General features: G+C 38.7%; 1 protein-coding gene and 1 long non-coding RNA gene across 10 annotated transcripts in view; one reads left to right on the forward strand and one right to left on the reverse strand.

The window, feature by feature from the left end:
• The first annotated feature begins 2,742 nt into the window (after nucleotides 1-2,742).
• CCDC66 (coiled-coil domain containing 66) overlaps nucleotides 2,743-16,023 on the forward strand; it is a 41,079-nt gene continuing 27,798 nt past the window's right edge. For 4 of the 8 annotated variants that reach the window (XM_074602417.1, XM_074602416.1, XM_074602419.1 and 1 more), the window contains exons 1-9: nucleotides 2,743-4,504; nucleotides 5,820-5,884; nucleotides 8,181-8,203; nucleotides 9,077-9,497; nucleotides 10,398-10,533; nucleotides 10,703-10,806; nucleotides 11,790-11,914; nucleotides 12,686-12,844; nucleotides 13,684-13,815. In XM_074602417.1, the coding sequence (XP_074458518.1) occupies nucleotides 3,915-4,504; nucleotides 5,820-5,884; nucleotides 8,181-8,203; nucleotides 9,077-9,497; nucleotides 10,398-10,533; nucleotides 10,703-10,806; nucleotides 11,790-11,914; nucleotides 12,686-12,844; nucleotides 13,684-13,815 (1,755 nt within the window). In that variant the 5' untranslated portion in view covers nucleotides 2,743-3,914. The remainder of the gene's footprint in view (nucleotides 4,505-5,819; nucleotides 5,885-8,180; nucleotides 8,204-9,076; nucleotides 9,498-10,397; nucleotides 10,534-10,702; nucleotides 10,807-11,789; nucleotides 11,915-12,685; nucleotides 12,845-13,683; nucleotides 13,816-16,023) is intronic. The other 4 variants (XM_074602421.1, XM_074602420.1, XM_074602422.1 and 1 more) reach the window with 3 other exon arrangements.
• Nucleotides 5,540-15,076, reverse strand: LOC141749229 (uncharacterized). 2 transcript variants are annotated; one of them, XR_012589295.1, is made up of 4 exons: nucleotides 15,046-15,076; nucleotides 14,379-14,479; nucleotides 6,031-6,129; nucleotides 5,540-5,694 (listed from the first exon to the last, which is right to left on the reverse strand). It is a non-coding gene; the product is annotated as an uncharacterized LOC141749229 (long non-coding RNA). The 2 variants fall into 2 exon arrangements; XR_012589296.1 differs by having other exon boundaries at nucleotides 14,379-14,488.

Below are 16,023 nucleotides of genomic sequence, written 5' to 3' on the forward strand. Positions count from 1 at the left end.
AGATAATTTAGACTTACAGAGTAAAAGGAGTATAGATACTTATATGCTTTATGTATTTAATTTACAGTAAGACTACTAGTCAAAATAAGAGCAAAAGTACATTCCAGTTAACTCCTTCCTCTCTGACAAAACCCACTTAAACACGTTTTACTTTTTTCCATTTGAGTCTTCTGGAACAGAGCACGTGCTCGAGTTCTGTGTAGTGAGGAAGCCCAGTGTTTGTCTCATGGTGCACATGTATGCATTTCCTTCAGAATGAAACGTGCATCCCAGGAGAGAATGTAAATACAAGGCTCTTGAGGATACGATTTTGGTGAATCAACAGGCCATCTGATATGTTCCTTTGCCCTACAACAGGATGAAATATAGTGTCTTTTTGAGTAAGTAAATGACTGACCTCGTTTCTTCATTTATACTAACCAAGCCTTACTATTTTCATCCTCAAGCCTCTGCTGTCCTTAAGACATGTATTTTGTGCAAATAAGGTGTTAAAAAAACCCCAAACATTAAAAATGGTTTAAAAAAATACATCTAAAGTTTAATAACTCTTAGCCAGACCTTCAAATACAGCAAGGCAAAAATATTGATTTCTCCTTGTAAGTCAGAAAAAGTAGCAGTAATCTCCATAACGAAAAGTTATGCAAATACTCCCATGCATGGAAGCAAGGGTTCTGAAAACAAGGAGTAAAACGGCACACCAACAATGTAAGTCCAAAGTAGGGATGAAGGATGAATTCAGAGAGGGATAAAAGGTGACTTTGTTCCAGCTTCCCTGATTCTCACTTTTTTGTTAATGATACCAAAAATAAATACCTGCAGTTTTACCAAATATGATTAGCATGTGATTAACTCTTGATTCTGTAGATGTTTGCTGTAGAACTGGTATGACCTAAACAAAAAAGTGATGCATTTTCTCCACCTATCAAAACTGAATAGTGATGTAGTAGTACAATTGTATTATAGCCTTCCTGTAATCTATTGTGATGTATGAATTCTTCGTAACGTTTCATGCGTATTCATTCACAAACAGCATTAAATATAGAACAGAGTTAAATATAGAATATAGGAGACAGGTTTATCGTGTTACTTTGAAAGCGTTCCCCTCCGCCATAATGCTACAGCCAACAACCTGATTTTAACAGCTTGAATTGCTCTTTAATATTAGGGTGGCTTTTTTGAAACAGACTTGTGATTAAGTATCTATTAAGCCTGCATATTGTGCCCCTCAACACTAACCCCTTCTGGAACCTCCAGTTCCATATGTGTAGAACAAGTTGTCTAGATGGTCTTTACTTGCAGACAAAGAATAGAATAGTACTGTTGTTTTCCAAGTCCTGAAACCACTGTGATTTTCATTAAAAGGACTATTTAATCTTAATTCTGATATCATCCTAGACACCTCAGGAAAGGTTCACTACAAACAGAAAAACAGCCTTACCGTTTCTGTGGACATCTTGACAAAAGAACAGGCTATAGAGTATATTAGCAGGTACATAATTTAAAAATTAGTTTTATTTACAGCTTCAGATAGCAACATTTGATCAACTACTATCAGCTTTTTGAAAGAACCTGTTTTCACACTTGTCTAGCAAAACACTGATGTTTTATTTAAAAAACAGTAAAATGGACTGCAAAACTTGTTTCAGAAAAAAAATAAAATTCTTTTAGAGCTTGAAACTACATTGCCACCTGCTGTCTCTAACAAAAATCAGGAGACAGGTCTGGCTGGGCTGCAGAATAATCGAAATCTCATAATATGGGAAATCCATTGTGAAGCAGAGTATGAGATAAAAATTTTGAAATTGTGAAGAATTATTTAGTGCCTGCTCTCCCTTTCTTTCGCTTGGCCATGATTGGTCCAGAAAAAGAAGACATGAGTAAACAAGAAGGGAATTACCAGTGAAGACTGCATAGTTAACCATGCTCTGCTCATCATAAAACATTCTCTTGCAGCTCTTATCACATAGTGACCAGATACACACAGCTGGGATGAAATAACAGATAAGAGATTCACGAAAGTGAAAAGCTGCTTATTACAGACACAATGTTTTGAAAGAGACTGTGGATACTGCAAGCTGAGTAGGAAGACGCAAATGCTTCAGACTTCTGTATCTCCTTTAGCAAAGAGGTGACAGTCTACAGGAAACTAGGATTTAATCTCTCTATGGTAACAGTACATTTCAATGAATTAAGTTTTGGGAGAAGGAGGATGGTGAAAGAAACGGGACAAGGTTATGGGTTTTTTAATGCCTTTGAGTATTTCTGAAGGAACTAACAGAACGTAAGTTAACTGGTATATAAACACTGTTAAATTAATTAGAAGGGATTATGAATACCAACAGAGACCCCACACAAGAAAAAAAGAAAAGAAAACGTACAACGAAAGGTTAGAAATATGCATACAAACTCACTCAAGTATCTGCAGAAAAAATCCCAAACCACTAGTACTCCATTAAATTAAAAAAAAAAAAACAACGTTAATTAAAATGGTACAGCTTAAAGCTGTATTTCTGGGACCAGGTTAGTAGTAAAAGAAAGTAAGAAGCTGCTGTATGGAACACTACAAAAACTGCTATTCTTGGACAGTAGATAAGGAGACACATGGTGCCTGTTTGAAAGGTTTTCATCCAAATGAAACAGATGATGCCCTTCCTGATGTGTAAGAACCCATTTTCAATGTTGTTGTGTGAAAGCATTGTTCAGCAGACTTTGATAAGCATGCGTTCTTTTGGTTTTGTCTCACTTTTACCAAATTTTTATTCCTGGACTTAATGATCATCCTACAATGTATCAGCTAGACAAATTCATGTTCAGAGGTTATTCCGACATCCCAGAGAGATTCAGAGAGTAAGAGATTCAGTGACATCGATATAAGGCAGCCAAAAATGGCAGCAGTTACCAACAACATAGCTTGTATGTTCTGTGCTTCAGAGGATTTCACATGGAGTGCATTACTGAGAAAAACCTCCAGATTTTCTTTTCTTTTCCTCCCTTGTTCTCATCCCTAAATGAAAGTTTCAAAGACTCGTTAGCTGATGTATTAATCAATAAAACCCACATAAATAGCTGCGAAGCAATATTTGAAAAAAAGTATTTTTGCCTGATGACTTTTTAATTTTATATAAAGACAAACAAAGCAGTTAAGATAATATGGCAGAGAGCAGATTTTGTATATACATTAAATTCAGCCTCATTGTCTGTTTCTCTATTATTGCTTATTTGTTTTCTTTTGTAGTATCAAAAAGGCAGAACCATTACTGTCAGCCGGAGGGAGCACTACAGGATCTGCCCCTATGTGTATGGTACCTTTGGCCAGACAAAATTAACTACATCTAGAAGCAACACTATTCAAGACAAGTCTTAAGGTCTTAATGTCCTTTGAAATTAAGGATTTCGGTAGGCATCTGGCTTTAAGCATAAGCTTAAATGCCATTCTGAATAGTAAAAGAAATAAAAGGGCTCTGAAGCATTTTATTGAATCTGACTATAGTCTTTAACTCAGCCAAATCCTCCTTACGTAAGTCGAAGATATTTTTCCTAAAAATGAGGCAAGACGTGGATTCACATAATTTGCAAGTTTACATGTCCTGTTATTCAATAAGCTATACCTCCAAAACAACAGACTGGACGGTGCTTGACATTCAGCTCCTAAAACGCTTCTCAATAACATCACAAATGGAGGACGAACGCCCACCACCAGCTACAGCAGGGTTTGGGGAACCCACCAAACACAGAGACGACCGCAACTTCCGCAGGACCGTCATGCAGAAACCACTTAAATAGCCCAAAGTAAAGCAAGCCCAACAGAGTCTACTGAAGACAACTACCCGCTAAAGACAGCAGAAGTTAAGGATAAAAAACGTCCTGCGAGGAGACGACCCTCACCCGGCGCCCCGAGCAGCAGCCGCCCGGAGATGTTCCACGCCGGGGACCGCGCCCCCCGCCGCCTCCGCCTGCACAGGGAGCGGTGGGGCCGGGCAGGCTGTTCCGGCCGGCTCTTCCCCTCCTCAGCTGTCCTCCGCTTTCCGTCTCTCCTCCCCGGACGAAGTTCAGGGGCCGCCGCTCCCCACGCAGCGCCCGGAACCCCGGGGGGCGGGCGAAGCCCCTCACAGCCTGATCAGGCTGCCCGCCATTTCTTCCCCGCATCTTTAGCGGAAACGCGGCCGGTCCGGAGGCCTCAGAGCCGGGCCCCCGCTTCCCGTCCCTCCCTGGCGCCGGAGGGGCGAGGGGAATCCCCTGTAATCCCCCGTCACGGCTCTGCACCCCCGGCGAGGCCTCCGGCAGCAGCGGAGGGGCTTTGTGCTGAACCTCCCGTGCCTGGGACTCCATCCCCCACAACGCCTCGCTGCGGCCCACCCCGCAGTGTGCCGGGAGTCCATTGGCAAAGCCACCGCTCCCGCCTCCTTGTGCGGGGACGGCAACCTGCGTACACAGAGACCGAGCGGGCGGGCGATGAGTGCCGCGCCCGTCCCTCTCCTCAGCCGCGCCGAGCCATGAATCTGGGGTAAGGAGGGACCGGAGAAAGGGACTCGCTGGGCTCTAGCGACAGCCGCCCCCACCGGCTGGGACGCGGCCCTGCCCGGGCCCCTGACGGCCCGGGAGCCTGCCCGGCCTCCCCCTGCGCCGCGGCTCTGAGGGGAGTTAAGGCGCTTAGTGCCTCGCGGGCGAGGCGCGGTACCGGGAGCCATCGGGGTGACCGAGCCGAGGCGAGCAGCGTTCGGTCCCGCCAGCCAGGGGAGCCCCCCCAGCGGTGCGGGGGGGAACGGTGTCTATCTGCCGGCTCCTGGGTGACCGCTCCAGAGCCCCAACCCCAGCCCCGCCGCCGGCCTGCATCGCCTTCTGCCCCGCCGCCTCCCTGCCCCGGCCTGCCGGCACAACAGAAGAATAGGTGCTGGGCTCGGCTAAGCTGCCCTGTGCTGCTGGAGCGTCTAGAATTACAGTTTCGGGCATTTCTGTGCTGCCGTGTTAATTAGGAAGCTTTAGATGTGTTAAAGCGTTATTTTGAACATCAATCTTCATATTAGATTTTCTCAATGCATGGAAGAAGGAGAAGTGTTTGTGTACTTTACACTCATACACCTAAACACTGCCAACTTTTTTTTTTTTTTTCCTTTTTTTAAACGCTTACATGGAATTGGCTAGGTTGGAAGGGACCTTTCAGATCATCGAGTCCAATCATCAACCCAACACTGCCAAAACTACCACTAAACCACGTCCCTCAGCACCACATCTAACCATCTTTTAAGTATCTCCGGGGATGGCGATTCTGCCGGTTCCCTGGGCAACCTGTTCCAATGTTTGATAATCCTTTCAGTGAAGAAATTTTTCCTAATATCCACTGTGGGCTCTTTTGTATGGAAGCACAATTAAAGCTTTTCAGAATACAGCCCCTGTCTGTGATCAGCACTAGCCTTCAGGGAGGCCTGTTTTAGCATTTTTTGTAGCACAAACTTTATATTGTTGGATTATTAAATTTTTGAGGCAGGCGTATTGCTATGTATGACAATATGCATAGAAATATACATGGCACACAACAATATACATGGCACCTTCAGCGTGAAGATTTACTTTGTAACATGCAAATCCAAATTTTCAAGCATCAATAATAAAAATATATCCTCTTCAAGACCTGTTGATTTCTTAGTATTAAGTAACTTCTCATCAACGTAGAAAGCTTGGGATATGAAAGGCCATCTGTGGACCAACATTAAATATAGTGTTATAATTAAGTACAATTGTCCTTGGTATTAATATAAAAACCTTACCATTATCAGATTACTTAATAACTCAGATTCCCCCCTCTCTCTCTCATTTTGCAGTGATGGACTGAAGCTTGAAACTGAAGTGCTGGATGGAAAGCCTAGGATAATTTTAGCTGCTACCGGTATTTTTTTAATCATTCATCTCAAGTAATCTTTAAAGCTTCTTGAAGTTAAACCTAAGATCCAAGCAACATGAAGCACAGCTTTACTGAAATATTTTCCAGATTAGGAAGAATATTTGTGCATTGTAATTTACAAGTCCTCTTACCAGCTCGATACTGAACAGTAGGTTGATAATGAACTTCTGAATAGTCTGTCCATCGGTGAACAGTTGGCAAATAGCCTTGACTCTTTACAGCTTGTCTCTCTATTAATAAAAAAAAAAAGTTAAGTACTATTATATATCGACTGGCATAACTTGATAATTTCTGTAACTTTGTAGCACCTTACTTAACAAGCAAAAAGAAGCCTCATAACTCTGCTTAATTTACACAGAATTATATCATTACAGTCACATTTCTGACTTCAAAGCAGCTTTAATATTTGACAGCTGACGTTTATAATTTTCAATAATCAGTTTATTTAGGCCAGATCTCATTGCTGCCACCTGAGATAGACTTTTCTGGTATATGTTAATAATTAAGTATTAATAAAGTCTGTTTTTGTGATTTGTCAGACATACGTTTCTATACAAGCACGAGTCCGCTTTCCCTAACCGTTCTACATAGCAGTCAGGATACAGAAATTATCTGTTTAACGCCTTCTAAACTGTATTTCATTTTCTGCATTTACCAGACAGCTCTCGAATGAGGTGTTCTGGGGTATTTTGAGTCGGTAAGGAATACCAGTCTACTGGAAACAAAATCTTGTCAAACCTCTGAAACAGCAATGGTACAGCTTTCACTTTTTACAACTATAGTTGGCAACATTGGCTGGGTAGGGCCAGTGTCCATTCGAGAGTGCTCCAAGATAAAGCATTATCTTTGACTTTGAACTAGCCCTGAACAAGCAGTCTTCTCCAGGAATTAACATGTTTATACAACTGCTATAAGCAGTGCTTCCTTGGATTGAATTGTGTCAAAAATTGCATCAAATTATACTACTTCTGAATTTCAGTGTTCTGCACTGTCAAATACTGCTCACAGTCTTTGGGGCTTCTGTAGTAGCTTAAACTGCTACTCAAGATAAATAGGGTTTTTTCTCTCTTACACAGAAAAAAACCCCAAAAAACCCATAGCAGCACTTTGAGTTACGCATTATGTGATGGCAAAGACCCTATTTATGTTTCTTTCTCCTTTCCACAGAGAAGCTGGGTTTAGCATAGCACATAGAATCCCACTTTATTTAATTTATGAATAGCCAGAAACAAGTCAAGAGGTTACTTTTACCTACTCAGATGAGTGTTGAGAACCCAGTGATAAACACAGCCGGAGGACACCTTTACGACTGGAATGTAATCAAGATGGTTCAGGCTTTAATGCTTGTCTCTGCAGGACAACAATTCAGTGTACTCCCAAGTTTTAAAGTGTTCATCTAGGTTGCAAACTATTAATAGTGTGGTTTTGCAGACTTCAAGAACAGTTAGTGTTCTCCAGTGTCTTTAATTGATAATGCAAAAAAAACAGTATAGGTGCTACCAAGTGAAAAGTGTGCAACAACCACTGCCAGAGCAGTAATTGCATAGTGCAGCTGAAGAAGCCTTGTTTCCAACAGGTATGTTCCACTAAAATATCATCCCTACTATTTTCTCCCCCTTTTCCATTAGCCATAGGTACAGGATTTCTTGTGCTGAGTACTGCATCCCCTCTATTAATCAATATTATAATATTCTTTATTAATAAGTATTAAACAGTACTTAATGTTATTTTTGAGACCACTGCACCTCTATGCATCCTGTAGGATTTGGGTTAAAAAACTGAAGAGTATTTCAGGGCATAGGTAAGAGGCACAATAATGGATGGTGTGATTACACAAGTCTTGTTTCTTTAGGCTGTCAGCAATAGAGAGATAACATCGTGTAGTAAGATGGGGCTGGATACAGGGACTATTCTAGAAGGATGTGACAGAAAGTAAACTGAAAAATCACAATAAACAAACAATTAGAAATAGGCCATTACCACAGGGCTCTTGGAGAAAGAGAATGAATATCAGAGGAGGATCAGACTGGCACAATAATTTTATTAGATCTACCTAAAACTGGAAATAGTTACTGGAATATATTTGATTTTTTCCAACATACTTCTGAAGTGTGTATACTGAAATAAAATTTTAAAAAAGTAAAATAACACAGTTGGGGCAGATGTTGTGGGGAAAGTACTTTCCCCCTGCCTTACAGTTTACTAATTTCTCAAGATTGTTTTTCAGGAGGAAGTTATTATTAAATACTTCTCTCATATGTTTGTGTTTGTTTTCCAAAAGATAAATCAAAGCCTGCAACGAAGGTAAGTGGAAATGTGACTTTTTTGGTTAGAGCACACAAATTAACTAGTTAATTTGTTAACATAGAAATTTGAAAACACATTTGAACTGTCTAGATTCTTTAATCGATGATATTTATGAAAGATAAATATGTATGTATGGGTCCTTTCCAACTTGAGATATTCTATGATTCTGATTTCTCAGGTTCATAATAGCTGTTAAAAAGGATGGATTTAAAGTTCTATGACTACTTTTACTTTTGCAAAAGGCTTTAGTTTACTTTCCCATGAAGTTACAGCAGCACAGGGAATCATCTAAATCAGAACTTTCAGAGATTAAAAGGATTCTGGTAAAATAGGGATCTGAAGCGCGTTTAAGTTCTTGTTCAGTGGGACAGGTTGTCTCTTTGAATAAACTGGAATGCACTGGGTTGGGGAAGGAAAGAAAGCAGAAAAAGGTCTCAGTACATGGGAGATAATTACAAGTATACACCAGGGACCTTGAAAATGATAAAACCTTAGTACAGAATGGAAAAATCAAGATTGAAATAATACTGGCTGTATATTGAAAGCATCCTGTTTGAAGCCTGGCTTCAGAGACACTAAAGAAAATCAGAAATAATGTTTATTAATTCTTTTAAATGTTATACTACATAAAGTTATTTTTTTTATACTGTCATTTTTAAATAATCAAATTTAGGTGCTGTATTCTCTTCCAAGGAATTCCTAGTACTTATGAAGATATTTCATTAGTTTATACTGAGTTAGTTTCTATTGATGTAACAGAGAAGAAAAATGACACTTATTTTACTTGTTCCTTCAATCTTGTTTTTGTTTGTTACCCATGCAGATTTATTTCCTTATTTAATATATGGTGAAATCTTATTGCTTTAACAGATGGGTAACAAAGCCAGAGCACCTAAACAGGCATTGAGAATAAGGCACACTGGGCATGTTCTGAGGTCAACACAAAATGCTTGTATCAAGCAGGAAAACTTAACAAAACCAAGGAGTGAATCAAGCTTATCAATGACAAAAGGCGAAAAACTGCAAGTTACTAAACACTCCTCACATGAAGCCGCAGCTAAGGATCACTCTTTGATTTTCCAAAGAGATAGCACAAACAGATATCCTGATTCAGAGAATCCTAATGTTATTAAAAAAAGTAAACAGAAACCTCAAAACCCACATGTATCAGCCGAAGACCTAAGAAGTTTGGTGTGTTTAACACAAGAACAGCTTCAACAGATTTTGATGACTGTAAAAGAAGGAACTAGAAGTATCTCTGAGAGTCATAATGAAAGCCAAGAGGAAATGGGTAAGATACCAGTAGTTTAATAAGTTAGATTCATGGAAACAGAGGAAAATGTTAAAGCTTAACTTTGAGTTCATAATTTAAGTTTATTTTCAGATTGCAGAGATGTTGGTCTTATGTTTCATGGTCTCAGACAAAATACATTTTGCTATTATGGATGTGAAATTGCCTGTTACTGTTAAGGAACCAAGCATTTCATAATTTTAACAGTAAAAACTAAGGATTGCTTGTTAGTATTCCAGTACTTTGAAGAGCAAAACAGCAAGCAGTTTCATCAATATTTCATGCAAAAAAGGAACCATTTTACATTGAGGGTAAAAAACCATAGAACTGCACTGTACCATTACCATTAGGAGTTTGAAAAAAAGCAATGCCTCAAAGAGATTGGCCTTTCTGGTTTTGTGAAGAGTGTAGGTCTTGCTATGTGTCTCAAGAGCAGTAGTGCCGTTTTCCTCTGGCCTGAAGATGTGCATGTATCTTTTTGCATGAATAGTTGAGTGGTTTGGTTTGGGTTTTTTTTTTTTTTTTTCAATTCTTCCACTTAGAGACATAAAAGCTAATGTGTGTCTGTTTGTATTACATCCTTACTCCTGTTTGTGGACCTGTGGAGGTGGTCATCATTTTGCCACCAAGAACAAGACACACTGCAATGAAGTAATTAGTCCCAAAGTCCAAGCTCTTAGCCAAGAATAGTGTTTACTGTAAGTCTAACATTCTAAAAATGCCCTGTGACATTGTAACTTAACGTGCCTTAACCATACAAGCAGGGCCGAAAACAGTTTTGTTAAATAGTGGGGAATTTGCAAGTTTCGGCTGTTCTTAAAGTGTTTACTCAATGCTGAGGAAAGTTTAGTGGTCATATATGTATTTATGTATATTTTTATATATTATATTCTACCATAGCTACTAACGAGGCATCAGAGGAAAACATCATAGTGTTGCTCCAAAAAGCTTGTGAAGTTTCACCTGTTCCAGAGGAAGCTAACTCTGATTCAAGCAGGAAACAAGAAACATATCCATGGCCAGGACAGAAAGTTGTGTACGTAGATCTATTTTATTGTCTACAAAAATTGTATCTCCAATAAAGATTTGTATTGTAATTCTTAATCATAGTAAGAATCTTTATAAATAACAATTAAGAAGTTGCCTTTAAAATTAACAGATTAGCTTTTTAGATGAAATTATTTCTTTCCTCTCTTTTTCTCTAGAAAGGATTCATGGAAACCTGGTGACATGTTTAGTACCTTGGGTGAAAGAGAAGGGAAGAAAGCCTTAATAGAATTTAGAAAGACCCAATGGAAGAAGGAATTAGGTACTTATGATATACAGAATATATGTCTGATCAATTTATTACACTCAGGATGCCAAGAAACTGTGCGTTCCTTATGCTCTTTTAAATTCGCTTATATCAGTGCATTTGCTACAAATTGGAAACTATAGAATTTTTTTTAGTCTCCAAGACAGATTAAGATTCTTGAATTCCAAAATTGTACACAAAGATTATCTATAACTTATTGCAAAAACACTTCTTAACCAAATAAATAACATCACAAATAAATATATTCAGTTGTGCTTCATATTTTAGGAGTTACTTGCCACCAATTTTGCCACATTCGGCCAGTAGTTGATAGCCATTATCGTTAACAAATTCACTTGTTTTTTAATGGGAAAAGCGTCACCCTCATCTGTAAACGTGACTGGATATATCAAATTGCAATTTGAACTTGAAACAGTTTGCACTCCTGCACCATCACCAACCAAGGGGAATCTCTGTAGAAAAATAAAAATGTTTAACGCAGTAGTAAATTCTAACAAATTAAGCTTTTTACAGTCCACATGCAGGAGTGCTGTGTTTTGTTTTCAACTTGGGTGTGACCATCTGGTTTCAGGGTTTGATTCTGCATTGTCAGTAGCTCCCACATACAGCTCCATTGGTTTTAATAATATTACGGTAGTCCCAGACTGGTATAATAAAATGGAGAGAATTTATATATGTGGTTATTTCTGTGAGTTTTCCCTCTTCCCCCGGGACACTGTTAAGACTTCAGTGTTTTGTAGTCTTCTCAGAGATTCACCAATTACCTCTACATCTCTGGGCACAGACTCACCCACCATCCTCTTAAGAGCAAAGTCATACTTAAGACTGGTCAGACAACAGTGACGTACTCTTGTAGTCCATTTTACAACCAAAATTACAGGGTAGACTTGCATTGCTGCTAAAAAAAAACCAAACACAAAAAAATCCCTGCTATGCATCTGTATTAGGAACTCTTACTAGAGTTTGTTTTTTTAAAGATGAACAGGTAGCACTGAAGAAGAAACTGAAAGAAACTTTGGAGGGAGAGCTGGGTTATTTCTGGGCAAAACCTGGCAATAATAAAGCCCATAAAGAGAAAGTGGAAACAACTGACCCAGAAAAGGTAAGGCTATCAATGAACCCTAAAGAGCACACAGTTTCCACGGCACTGTTCCAGAACTGTTCGACTTAATTCATGCAAGATTTTCTTTTCTGTATGAATCCAGTAAAATCCAATCTCAGTGGTCACTTTAAGCTCTTGCCTGGCACGAATTGCTGCAACTCTGTTTCACACTAACCTGTTGCTCCAATTTGTAGCTTAACAAATAAAGATCTTTGTAGCATGAACAACCCATTCCTGTCCTTTCATGTTGATTCCTAACTAAAAGATATAAATGTTTTCCAGTTCTGTTTTGAGGAATAGTCTGAAATGTAATTCCTGGTTATATAATTATTTACATTGTTCATGAGCTCTCACATGTATTTGATTGCTTCCATAATAAGCATAGCAATTTTGACTTTACTCAGACTTGTCTTTTAAAAAGTCATCTGCCACCCTGAAAATGCTGTGTCAGATAAATATACTCAGGTGAGACTGCTTCTCCAGTGAAACTGATTGCTGTTAAACAGAAGTCACGGTTGGAAATGGCCTTTTTTTGTGGCATGTTTGTCATTCCTAGAAAAGTTACCACTCTGCCCCCTAAGAATTTGTTTCAGTCTACATAATTAAGAAATATGGGATACGAGATGCTTAGTAAGTTTTGGCTGAAGTTTTAATAAATAGAAGCTTCTAGAAATACAATTTACTTTTTTATTATATGTTAAAGGCCATTTAATACAAACAAAACAGGTGAGCTAAATAAGTCTTAAACAACAGTGGTCACTTTATTTGCAGACAGTGTTTCCAGCTGACTCAATTATTATGACTGAGGAAAACTGTGTCTGTACAACTGCTTTAACCACCCAGGCTAATCAAGTTCCACTGAATGTTTCAAGTGCTCCAGCTGGGCAGTCTTCTGATTTCAGTTCTTATTGCACAGCATTTGTTTTAGGGGTAAGATTTTAAATTGCATGCCAGGTTTCTGTACTTATTTATTGACAACAGATGTACATCATCAGTAGTTCTTTTAAACTAGAAGAATTCAGTAGGCCTTTTTGCCCTATCTAGGGAATTGTGTCTGTTATCAAACTATTGATGCTTTGAAGACCGAGTGTTTTCAAGGCTGATGTGAGGAATAGTATGAGAGGTGTGAGCTGAAGTGTCACTTAGCTTTTAAGTATGCATTAAAGAAATAAGAGAAGTAGGAACCTCTCAGAAATAGAAGGCTTTAAAAAGAAATATATTGATGGCAGAAGGTTCAGGAAGTAGTTTCTGAGTTACTGCTAGTTGGCACTGATTGAAGAGTGGTTTTTGTCAGGTGGCATTGGAAGTTCTCAGTGCCACTGGAGTTTGTTAAATAATACAGATATCCATTAAGAAGCAGGAACAGAACATGGTATCTAGAATTTACTTGAGGCAGATCAGTACTAATTAAATCATGGTGCTGAACCTACCTGGAACACACACTGAGGAGTGAATCATAGGAAGACAGAAGAGATTTTTATTCACGATATATATAAGTAAGGTTTTTTGGAGTGAGAGGCTGATGGTGCAAATTAGAATAGTATTCAAGGAGTGGCTTTTTAGCATCTTTCTAACAACAGGAACATTTTTATGGAGCAGTCAGACGCTTGCTACAGTTACAAACTTACATTCATTTTTTTTGTGCAATAGAAGAGCCCTGTTATGCCTAGCAACTGAAAGCAAAGTTTTCTGCCAAGTCTTTATTATGTGGCTAGACAAAGTACTGAATTTTTTGTACAGGGAAGAGACTAGCACTTCTCTTATTTCAGGAAGCTGTGCCACAGGAACGACCCTTTAGTGCTTTGAAGCTTGAGCAACAGAAGAAGTGGCTTGAAGAGCTGGACAAACAGAAGCAAGAAGCTAAGCTACGAAAAATAGAAGAAAAACTTAATTTATCAAAGGTATCTGTGGTCTAGGGACTTTTTGGAATAAGAGAAGTTTTTCTCTCCGTTTTTGTTCTAAGAAATAAAAAACTGAAATTGTAGACCTAATGGAGTTGAGACAAATAAGTAACTACCCATAGCACTTCCAGGTTTTCACTGTAAGTTCATAGGACAGTCTAATTCAACATTCAGCAGTAGCTGTTCCAGGATTTTGGTGGCAGAGAACAGACTACCATGTGTCTGGCATGACGTGTTAGAGTGCTTGCTGCAGAGATGAAAACAGGGATATCACTATATTATTTACTTTTTTTTTCCCCATCATTATGTGAAAGTACTAGGGTTTGGAAGGTGGTGTAGAGATACTGGCCAAACGCTTTATAAAAAGACTTTCTTTATAGACTATGGAAGGAAATGAGAAAAGAGAAGGAAAGTTACAGGCAAATACAGCATGTCACAGGGGTGTTCCAATCCTGTTTCTAGAAATATTACTCTGATACATGTATATATGCACACACTTATGCTCCTATGAAACTTTTTTTAAACACTTGTACACCAAAAAATATTAAAGAAAATAGCCTTACCGTTTTCACACTTTGGTTTTTCCAGGCTGTTGACTGTAGGTCTGCTATGCTGGATCTAGATGAAAACTGCGTCCAATATAATTGCTTTGCAGATAGAATACCTAAAGAGACTTTTAATACTGTCACTATGGGCCAACGCGGTCAATATAGCTTTTACCCCTGGAGGTTTATCATATAGAAGCTGACTTCTTTCCTTTACGTGTTACTATTTCTACTATATTAGTAGTTTTAAGGTCGGTGGAATACTCTGCATTCTTATACAGCCTGATACTGACACACTCTTCCAAAGACTCTGTCTTTTGAAGTGAAGAAACATGCAGTGAGATTGTACTATTGCCAGAATCCAGATTTCCAAATTACTGTATGCAGCTTTAACCCCAGGATTATATCATTTCACTATGCCTGAGATGTATTCACATCATGAGCTGTTCGGTATCATTAGTGAACAAGAAGCTTGGTTACCAAAACTTGATTTATATGAATATTCATAGTCTGTGGCCTTCTGGATTAAAAGGATGTAGTTTTTACTCTTAACTGAAGCATTTACAGCAATTACACAATTCCTAGGCAGAAATTCTTCATCTTAGTTCCACAGTTTGTAGTACTAGAAGAGAGCTTTCCTACCTATCTTCCAAAAAACCCCTCATTGCCAAGGTTGGTTACATACCTACACACAACACAAGTCTTCTCACTTCCTGAGTTGTTGAAGGAATCAAGTTTCCTTTGCAAATTGAGCTTTTTAACTGTGAAGGGAACACAGCTGTGAAAGGTTACTTCATTAGCTGCCTTGGTTTTTAATTTGATAGCTGTGCTCTGGAAAGATGGTTGCAGTCACCAGCAAGTAACCTAACAGTAATCTCACTTCTAGCCTCCTTTTGAAAGGAAGTTAACAGGCACTTAACTCTCATTTTCTTCAAAATCTTTTTTTCAGGTCTTTTGTTATACTCTCAACCCTTCTGCATATTGCACCACAGACTTGCATAAGAATAAAACAGATTCTACAACTACTCTTGATCTGCTTCTACATCACAGAGTATTCAAAGGGAACAAAACTCAGGGAACAGGAGGAAGAATAATTTGGATTTTCATTATTTGTACTATGATTTTCTTTCTTCATTTAAAATAGGTGTGAAACTTTTCTGACAGAAGGGAATTTTTGTTTACGGAAATGACTCCCATAACGTTTATTAGATTAGACTAAGTTAGGTTTTTTCCTGCAGAATGCAAGTTTTGAGGTGGCCATTCTGAGGGAAACAGTTCTTCTTTTAGTCAGAAGAGAAAACCTTCTCAGTACCTATAGCAAAAACAAAGGACCTTAGGTAAAAATCTTTTATTAGTGATGTATTGGAATGTCTCGATTGCCAACACTGAAGCAAAAAGTTAAGCCTGGGTGGTACAGAATAGAGACTTAAACCCAGTATGTCACATCTCAAAAGCCTTTGCTGGGATAGCAGTGGTGGCTGCTGTGGTGGAAGAAATTTTGAAAGAAGGCTTATCTTATAACGGGCATGTCTAGCTGCAAATAGGAAGTTAGAGGTTAATATCTCTGCACAAAGCACATTAATTCTGCTACCATCCAGAATTAGAATGGAGGGGGTAAATGTAAGACAGTGTAAAAGATGCCACTTGTTCATGTTACTAGAGA

The sequence above is a fragment of the Larus michahellis genome, chromosome 10, assembly GCF_964199755.1.
Source record: "Larus michahellis chromosome 10, bLarMic1.1, whole genome shotgun sequence".
NCBI lineage: Eukaryota > Metazoa > Chordata > Aves > Charadriiformes > Laridae > Larus > Larus michahellis.